We start from the raw sequence: 10,264 nt of genomic DNA on the forward strand, positions 1-10,264 counted from the left end.
CTAAGAAAGGTTTCTATATTTTTAAAAAATTGTTTAAAAACAATATGTAACAGACTTATCTGGTTCATTAATTTTAAAATGTTTACTATTTGGACCTTCACAAAAAAGGGCTGACTTATATATTTATGCATGTCTGTACATTGAATGACTTTTGGAATGATACATGAAAAACTGTTGTATTGTCAATGGGGGGGGCGTCGATCTTTTATTCTTTACCCTTTTGGTCAGTTTCAATTTTTTCACTACACACTTATAGTACATATTCATATCTATATGTGTGAATGTGTGTCTATGTACACACATATATATAAAATTTTTTATACAAAAAAAATAGATACCGGCCATAGGAAACAGTTAAGAAGGAGTTTTTAACTCAAGTAACTTTCAGCCTCTGTTGACCAAAACAGTTTCGCCATGCGCCAGTGTGTTGGTGAATGTGTTGGTGATTCTGTTTCATGCCCCACCCTTAGGTGTTTAGAGACCATCTTTGAGGAACCTAAGGAACGAAATGGCATGCTAATCTCGATCAGCCAACAGAAGAGGAAGCGAGTTCTAGAATTTCAGGATTTTACAGTCCCACGAAAGAGGAGAGCTCGCGGTAAGGTCAAGGTGGCAGGCAGCTTCACCAGGGCTCAGAAGGCGGCGCTGCAGAGTCGAGAGCTGGATGCCCTTTTGATACAGAAACTAATGGAACTGGAGACCTTCTTTGCCAAGGAAGAGGAGCAGGAGCAAGCATCCAGTTGCTGAGAAGCAGTTTGGTTTGGGAGTCTCAGTGTTAGATTTTTCTGGGCCTCCTTGGAAGAGGTTGCCTAATTTTGCTGTATGCCCAAACCACTCAAAAAGCAGTCCATGGATTTTTACCTGTTTCAAGATGCAGCAGCCTTTTTTGGAACTGGTGAAGGAGAGTCCTCTACTTCTACTGCTGAGTATAGAACCTCAGGAATGCTTCCTTTCTCCTGGAAATGGTCCCGAATGACATCTTGCCTCCTCCTCCTACTCTGGCATCCACGGAAAGAGGACACAGCATACCTTCAAGTAACACTAGGATTCCAAGGACTCACAGCATTTGCACGTCCATGTGAAAGTTCTGCATTGTTTACGGTGGTGCTAGACCAAGATTATTTAGAGACGTTGCCTAGGGAGGTGGACCTGGCGTCCCTGTCCTATGTGGTCTCACTGGCTCATTTCAGTAGTTGAGGAAAGATGAGTCTGTGGTGTTTTCTAATCCTTTGAGTTCGTCTGCCCAGAACCTGGGTGGGTGGGTGGGTGGGTGGGTGGGTGTGTGTGTGTGTGTGTGTGTGTGTGTGTGTGTGTGTTGCTTTTCCCCATCATTTTTTTTCTCCCCTCTGTGACTGGGGGGTCACTAGTGCCAGAGGAGCCCGTCCAGGCCCCATTCAAAATAAGTTGCACTTTTTAATGTTGTGGTGTAGATTACTTTCATTTGTTTTCTTTCTTTTTTTTTTTAATTGCTGCATGTTTGGAGCCTTTAAATGTGATTTTAAAACAAAATTTTTTAAGACATTGAGGAGAAAGACAGTACATGTCTTCAGAATATATGATATAGGCATTTGACCCAGTTTATCAGTGCATGGTATGGGACAATTTTTCCATTCATACGTTTCAAGCATTTCCTTCCCCACCTCCACCTTCTAGTGTAATTCATTAGAGGGAGCATTTTTTTCATCTGGGTTCTCATTCTTGCCCACTAAATAGATGGATTTATTTTAATGACAGAAGTAAGAACAAGTTTCTCTCCCAGTCATTTAAAAAGTACTAGGAAGGTTGGGTGTGGTCTTAATGGGTTTTATCTGAAGTAGTGTTATGTAACAAAGCTGGGTGCTGACAGCTTGGGCAGTGGTACCGGCCGACCCAGAGTGTTTGCAGCAGTCAGAGCAACCTGCTCTGAGATTGGGGAGAGGTGACGCGCTGTGGTTCAAACCCAGTGATGCGTTTTTGTGCTGGGATCACGGAATTTCCATGGCCAGCCCTCTCCGAGGACACCTTATTGTACTCTGGGCTCCTGTGTCAAACCTAGAGTTCGGTGAGTTTCTTCTTTTGTACCCACAAGAGTTTGTGGGTAGAAGGATGCTGTGTGGGTCAGCAGGCCCAGAGCTTTCATTCCTTTTCCACTAACCTCTGTGCGCCCTCACCCTGCTTCCCCTCCTCTCCTTCCCTGGTGTTTTATCCTTTTTTTCTCTCTCTCAAAACAAGAGTTCAGAGAACTAACATTCCTTGGCTGGTGAGTGGGATGCCAGATTCAGCCTCAGGACACTGGTCACCTCTTCCCATCCTCCTAGGAGCCACTGCTGGGAAGCAGCCGCCAATCCAACTGTCAGAGCTCCAGAGACATTTTAAAGTTAGCCTGTTAGAGGAGAGAGAGTGGTGCCGTCCTGGAACGTGTCTCCTAGGTTTCTTTTGTTTTCCTATTTGTCAGTGGGTGGAGGATGGGTGGGGTGGGGGGGTCTCTATGTGCCTTTCCTTTGCAGGTTGACAGTCTATGCCACACTGAAGCAGAAAACCTGACATGAGCAAGAAAAAACAAAGTGCCACGTCTGTCTTCTAGGCCCACTGCTTCAGACATAGCATTTAGTAAGTGAAATACACACCTGGTCATCTACGGCGGCTTCTAAGGCCATGGCCAAGTAGCATTAGAAGAGAGCCAAGTTTCCACTCTGGCTTTGAATGGTGTGAACCAGATTCTACCATTCTATATCCCCTTCGCCTAGACTGTATAGACATGACCTGTGTTTCACCTCAATACCTCTCCCTTCCTGGAACAGGGTTCTTAGACATTAAATGCTTCTCTCTGTCTTTTTACTTAAGGGAGTGGACTGAGTAATACATTGTGCCGTTGTACAAACATTTTTAGGGAACTGCTGCTGGACACGCTCACAAGCTCCCAGTGAGTTAGCAGAACCCTGTTTGCTAGCTCCATTGCTAGTGTAGATGAGTCAGTGATGTGGCAGCCGTGTCATCTCACAGACTAAAGTTGAGGTGAGCGCAACTGTGGTATCACCATCATAGAGATACAGCTTCGACTTTGCTCATTATAATTTGCAAGGGCCAGGAGCAGTGATCTGGAACATTGCTGTCTGGGAAGGGAGAACTGGAGGAAATGGAGATCTGGGCTCCTCCTTTATCCCAAGAATGTAGGAGAGAGGCTGCTGTTCTGAGGCCAAACCTGTCTGTCCTTGAAATTCTTGTCCTGCCCTATGGCTAGGGCCCTTCTCCTGCTCTAGAGGTAAGGGCCGCCCCCTGCCATTCCCCGCTGCAAACTTGAAATTGCTTACCTGAAGTTGGTACATCGGGTTCTAGCCATGCTCAGCCACACTTGTCTTAACATCTGTTTTCACCATTGGCCTAACCAGCTGCAGTGCTATCTGTGGTCCTCGGAGCCTGTGGTACCTGCCCATGATGGGAGACGTTAGTTGGCTGCTGGCTTGCCACCTGCCCAGAGCTACAGGAGGTCTGGTTCCGGGCTGGGAGTTGGTACAATTTCTGAGTTTGGGGACTTCCCACTGAAGTGATGGGGAGTTCCAGTTCACTATAACTTACTCAACTTTGGAGGTTTGGCATTGTTAATACGGGAAAGAGGAGAAATCTCAGGTCCTATCAGGGTTCTGCCTATCAGTTTTTCACTGAAACTTTCAACTATGTTTTTTTTTTTTCATCTATCAGTTAGTTTATAGCTATATTTGCCCCCCCCCAACACCCACCTTCCCCTTTTGGTCTCCTTTCCAGCTTCATTTCTCAATTAGTTTAAGTGTACTTTATCACCTGTCAATAGCAGATTATGTCCACTTTTTCTTACTGACCTTACTCTGAGAGCTACAGCTGAGGGAGGTACAGTGGAAAGATATGTAGCGTTTGCCTTACTTGGAGCCTGAAGAGCTCAGAAACTCATGCTGTGAATTCCAAAACTCAGCGCTCCTCCAAGAGCTGTGAAAATCATGACACTTTGTCACAATTTTGCCTGAAAGGGTCTTTTGAGCGGGTGCCAGGGCCAACCTGAGGTAAATTCCAGATCCCACCTTCTGGGCATAATCCTCCCCCATGGCGCATCCCCAGCCTGCCCGGCCACGAGCAGCACTGAGTGCAGGCTTCGGTGCAGCCTGGTGGAACGCAGAGCCAGTGGTCGCCTCCAGGCTGGGAGTCCATCTCATAATCAATACCATGTACATTAAGATCCGCGAAAGACCAACTTTTAGGCAGTGATGCTTTTCTCCCATTACGGGGGTGGTGGGGGAGTATGCAGTTGGTGCTTTCTTTTAATTCCCTTGTTTTGTTTCTGTAAGCTTTTCCCTCGGTATCATGGAAAGGACCTCTTAGACACCACATTGTGGGTGGCTGTTCCAAAGTCTAAATTGGCCAGAGGTGCGGAGTGACCTTTCTTGGATTCATGCAAGGGAAGGGCTTCTTACCACAACTGAGCTTCTTATGTAAAAAGCTGGCTGGGGAGGAAGGCTCAATTTTAACTAAAATCAGATTTTAATATTATATAGCCACGAATCGAGCAGCCTAAAGGCTATTTTAATTGCAAAGTGAGGGTCCCCATGTAGCCCACCAATCTAGTACAGCATACTCAGATTCGATGCTTGTTCATTGTGTCTTCACAAGCCCTTCTCTGGTGCTGAATTGGATTTGAATTCTTGGTGAGAGGTCTCAGCATCTTTTTGGGCTGGTCTGGGCCAGTACATAGCTAGCTGCCTGTGTTTATATATTATCATGGTCAATAGTTCAGTGAAATTTGTACATTTTTTGGTAACATTGGCATACATGATGCCCCTGCAGTTCCTTTTTTGTTTGGTAGTTTGTGACTCTAAAATTCCCACTGTTATGTGTGTTAATTTATGAAAATAAAAAAATTTTTTTGAAAACCTTTCAAATAACTCTTTAAGGCTGTTATTTTCTTCTTATGGCTTAGAAACGAGTGAAAATTTTATCTGTAATGTCATAAGATTGTATTTTTTAATAGACAGTTTTGAAGTTACAACATGCGTTATCCCTTCCAAACGGTCACCGATTTCTGAGGACCATTCTGTGCTTGAGACGCGTGCAGAACTCCACCTTTCGCTGGTCTTCTGAGCCTGCAGTGGACCTTTTTCAGTTGACTCAGTGGTGGCAGATATCTCTTATGAGGAAATTAGGTACTAGAAACAGCCAAGACTTGTTCAGATCCCAGTCATACCCCATTAAATTGGGTGGGGTTGCTGAGCAAGTATTTTAGGTGTGATTTTTAAGTCGTGTGATTTACTTTTTCTCACATGGCCAGGAAATCCAAAAGCAGTTATAAATTCTAGTCAAAATGTGTTTCAAATATTAGCTACCTATTTGGAATAAGAGCCTGACTTGCTAAGGAGACTATATTGGGGGAGTACAAATCTGGTGGAGCACATTCATTTACTTGTAAAAACGTTCTCGCCTTTTAGCACAGATCCTTCTCAGCTGTATGTGAGGTTAGGCTGTGTGTCTTCTGATTCTCATCTCTTTATTTAACTATTGGAAACTGGTAAAAAAAAAAAAAAAAAAAAAAAAAAAAAGAAGAAGAAGAAGAAGAATGACTGAGAACATGGCTCAACAATGCACCGACATGTTCCAGAAAGAAGCATGATTCCTGAGGTGATTCTTCCTCTGTCCAAAGGAAAAGCAGGACCGGTGTCCCTTCTTGGCCTTCTTCCAGTTCTTGGACTTCTACAGTAAAGAATTCTGCTCATGTCACCTTTTACATTTGGAGAGCATTCTGCCTGACAGCTGTCTTTGTGCTTGTTTGGTTTTGTGATTACTTGGAGAAGAGTACTCTCCTATACCTTTCATTTAGGAGGTCAAAGCTAGTTATCAGTTAACCCATTTGCCATTTAGAACTAAAAAATACAGCTCGCTGCCACTGTTAGTTTAATTTTACATAAACATTTTTGAGGCTGAAGCAAATCTGACTGGTTTTCAATGTGAAAAAATATAAAACCTGTTCTAAGAGTTATTTCTAAATAACTTGTCTCTAGTCCTAATGTAACAAATGTATACATAAATAGAATTCATCAAATGAATTTTTGACTTGTCTCTAATCCTAATATAACAATGTAACATAAACCAGATTCATCAAATGAATCTTTGGCTAACGACTGTTTGAAAACAATGTTAAACATCATGCATAAGAATGATACATTTTCTAGGATTTGACATTTTCAGTGATTGAGTATTACTGTAGTTTGTAAATGGAAATACCACTACTAACAACAGAATGCTATACATAGAATAATGTCATTTGTTTTCAAAAATTCAGTATACTAGAGCGATGCAGAAATAATAAAAATAAGATAATTTTGTGGCAAACTTTTGGGATAAGGTTAGTACTGTAATCTGTGAATTATCTCAGGGTAAACACTGCAGCCACAAGCACTACCAGCAAATATTCTCGGGGCAAACAGGAAGTGGGTTATGGCAGTGTTAACTCATTTAGCGTCTTCCATCACAGAACCTCAGCGTTGGTAGGTCCTCCTGAGAATAAGAGGACTAGTCCAAATAGATTTAAGAGTCCTCTTTGGTGTCCTGCCCTCTTCCAGTAATGGAGACTTCATTTCTGCAGTTTCTTCTGGGATTTCTTTTGAGAAGTGTTCTAGAAAACTAACTCTTCAAGCAGCTCCCATGGTTATAGGTGAGTCTTTCATGACCTCTTTCTCAGATGTTTGAATTCTATCAGCCGATACCTTTGCTTTCACATTTCACTGAGTAGCAATTTGAATGGATCCATTGCAGCTCCCTGAAGAGACCAGGCGTATTCCCACCTTATGATATGTTCACTTGCTGTCACCTGTGCCTGGAATGCTCTTCTCACACACTTCTACATGGTTCCCTCGGGCACTTTATTCACACATTTGCCTTTCCAGATCACTCTTCCTGAAGGTGTGTCGCCTCCTCTTCTACATCCTCCTTATGATGCTTTTATAGAACTTACCACCACATTCCTGTGTTATGTTCATCACTGTAAGCTCTGGCCCCTGAGAAACCTAAAATTGTGCCTGATATATGTGGTAGGAGCTCATGGGTGAAAGGCCACTTTCATTCACAGACCTTGTTGCTGCCTGATAGACCTGAGGAAGTCCTCTTCATCCTCCCAACTCCAAATAGTTGAAAACCTCTTAATTCTTCTCCCTTCAATTACTCTTCAAGAGCTGGAGGCTACCCAAACAGAAGGTGAAACAGGGCACTTTCAGGTGTCTGATGCAGCCACACCCACTGCTGACTTGGCGCTGTCTGATTGGCCATAGCTCAGGTGGGGCTGGGCCTTAGCGTCTGGCAAGGTAGGTGCTCGTGACCTAAACTGGAACCTGCTTCCGTGGCATGTGCATGTCTGGGCGGGGTGGTAGGGGCAAAGGCTCGTGTGGATTGGTATTGTTTGGAGAGTTTTGTTTTGTTTTTCTCATTTTTGCAATTTTAATCTGGGAGTTTTGAAAATGGGGGAAATGGCCCCTGAAAGAACACAAACGTAGAGGGAAATATCCTTTAGTATTTCAGCAGTTGACGATTCTGGGCACCGCTCAGGTCCTTCCCCTACTGTTGCCTAATTGATCATTGTGAAAATAGTTTTGCACTAGTCACAGCCACTCCCTTACAATCCTTTGGTGCCTTTCTCTTTGACCCCAAATAAAGATAGTAAAACTAGCATGTATTGAGCCCTGACCAAGTGCCAAATATTTTATATTTATTGCTTCCTTGAAGCCTCACAACAACTTGATGAAATGATGTTTTTAATCCCTATTTTGTAGATTAGGAAACTGAGGCTTAAAGATTAAGTGATGTGTCTTTGGAGTAAGCGATAGAGCCTGAGTCTGCTGACGTTGAGGCCGTGCTCCCAAACCCTGCACCTCCACCCACACCTTCCTCTGTAGCCCCATTTCTCCTTGGCACTCTACCACCCCGAATTTCTAGTTCCTCAAATCCTCCCTGCTGTCTCTTGAAGCTTTTGCACAAAAGCTGTACCCTTGGCTGGAAGTATTTTCTTCCACCTCTCCATTTGATGGTCACTACTTCTTTAGATCTCTGGGGGTTTTCCCCAGCCCTGTCCCTCCCTGCCCATGCACTCCCTGCCGTCCGAACTGCCTGCTCACTCACCTGCTCCCCATTACCCTGTGAGCTGCTGGAGGGCAAGGTCTCGTTTGCCATCTCCAGCCTCTTGAGCAGCCCCAGCACACAGGTGCTCGATCTCTATTTACCGAACAGATCGTGACTCACCTGGGCGCCTGTGGCACGGAGCTATCAAGCCAGCTCTCTGGAAGGTCATGAACAGGTGCGAGAGACAGACACATGGGTCAGAAACTGAGAGGCGGCAGACTGGCAAATTTTATGATTCAGAGAGAAGTACTGAGGGGATAAGGTTAAAAAGAGGGTTTGCTTGTTTGTTTTTTACAGAACATAAAAGTTGCAGCAAAGAGCAAAAAACAACATAACAGGCACACATATTTCCACCACCCAGCACTATCAAGGGTTAACATTTTTCAGTTTGCTTCCAGTCACGTTTAGAAGAAATAAAACATTACAGGTATCACCAAAGTCCCAATAAACTGTTGGTCCCTGCTACATCCTCCTTCTCCATCCTAGAGATGGTCACTATCGGAAGGTTAGTATTGGTCCCTCAATGCCCGATCTCCTTTCTCTCTCCTTAAGCAACTTAAAACATTTTTATGATTTTTTAAAGGATAGGTTTATTCAGTGTCATAATTGGACTATTTATTACATTTAGCAATCAACAGTATGGGCACAAAAATCTAAATTAAAACCCTTTGTTGTAATATTTCACACTTTACACTTTACACAGAACAGAAACTAAAATAACCCGTTATACGATTAGTCAAAGTCCTTGAGTTTGTCACCCATACACATAAATATTGTCTGAAACGTGTCATCTTTACAGCAGCAAGGCCTTGCCGCCACCGTGCATGGCTGAATTCACAAATCTGTTCTAACCTGTAACTTCCCTGCGAGTTCTCTGGTTCTCCTCTCCTGCTTTGTTTCCTGACAGTAATTAAAACTGCCATAGCTACTGCTGGACCCCATAGCCTCCTTGAGGTCATAGTTTTACAAAATATTGGCCTCTACTACCATAATTGCCAGAGCTTCTGCCTCTTAAGTTTCCCCTTTCATGGGTCCAGAATTTGAAGTTGTAATTGCCAAAATCACGATAGATCCTTCCACTTCCAAAATTGCTTCTGTCATTGTCAAATCCATCATAGCCATCCCCACTACCACCATATCCACCACCACCACATCTTCTGCCAAAGTCACCTTGATCACTGCAGTTTCCTCCATGACTGAAGTTGTCATTCCCACCAAAACTGCTGTCACAGCCACCACCAAAGTTTCCAGAACCACTTTGGCAGGACGAAGCACTAGCCAACTCTTCCTTAGATAGGGCCTTCTGCACTTCACAGTTGTGGCCATTCATAGGATGGTATTTCTGAGTGAGTTCGTCTACAGGGTCACAGTCATCAAAGATCACAAAAGGAAAGCCTCTCTTCTCGCTAGTCCATCAGTTGGTCATGATTTCAATCACTTCGGTTTTCCTGTACTGTTCAAAATCATCCCTTAGGTGATGGTTTTCCATGTCTTCTTCATGCCACTCACAAAAATCTTTCTCACAGTGAAGCGGGCACCAGGCCTTTGAGAATCTTGTCTTGAGGCAGCTGTCTTTGGTTCCACAATGCTTCCATCCACCTCGTGTGGCCTTACATTCATGGTTGCAGCCACCTCCTCCACAGTGGCATACATGCGTGACAAACCCAAAGCCCCTGGAGCGCTTGGTGTTTGGATCTTCTTACCACACAGTCTGTGAGCATTCCGCACGGCTCAGAATGGCTCCACAGACTCTCCTCAGCTGTTTCAAAGTTCAACTCTCCCATGAAAAGCTCCTGGGAAACTGGCTTAGATGTGACAACAGTGGGTGGAGAGAATCGATGCTTAGTCACCAGCATCCACAGGCAGAAAGAACACGAATCCTACACAGCAGGTCTTCGAATAACGTTTCATTCAACATTATCTTATTATGACATTAATGGGGGGTGGAAACTCAGTTATGGCTGGGGCCACTGACTGTGTGGAGTTCGTATGTTCTCTCCATGTCTGTGCAGTTTTTCCCCAGGAACTCCGGTTTCCTCCCTCATCTCAAAGATGTGCACATGAGGTAAATTGGCGTGTCTACATTGTCCCAGTATGAATGAAGGTGGGTGTGAGTGTGTGCACCCTGCAATGGAATGGCGTACTGTCCAGGGTG

The 10,264-nt window shown here is 44.0% G+C and overlaps 1 protein-coding gene and 1 pseudogene across 7 annotated transcripts in view; one reads left to right on the forward strand and one right to left on the reverse strand.

Moving 5' to 3' along the window:
- Nucleotides 1-5,540, forward strand: part of PRR14L (proline rich 14 like) — a 48,547-nt gene extending 43,007 nt beyond the window's left edge. For all 7 annotated transcript variants that reach the window (XM_016129530.2, XM_036221445.1, XM_036221446.1 and 4 more), the window contains one exon: nt 471-5,540. In XM_016129530.2, coding sequence (XP_015985016.2) covers nt 471-747 — 277 coding nt within the window. In that variant the 3' untranslated portion in view covers nt 748-5,540. The remainder of the gene's footprint in view (nt 1-470) is intronic.
- Nucleotides 5,541-9,034: 3,494 nt separating this feature from the next.
- Nucleotides 9,035-9,965, reverse strand: LOC107502392 (annotated as a pseudogene).
- Nucleotides 9,966-10,264: the final 299 nt, after the last annotated feature.

Source organism: Rousettus aegyptiacus, unplaced genomic scaffold (genome assembly GCF_014176215.1).
Source record: "Rousettus aegyptiacus isolate mRouAeg1 unplaced genomic scaffold, mRouAeg1.p scaffold_m13_p_5, whole genome shotgun sequence".
NCBI lineage: Eukaryota > Metazoa > Chordata > Mammalia > Chiroptera > Pteropodidae > Rousettus > Rousettus aegyptiacus.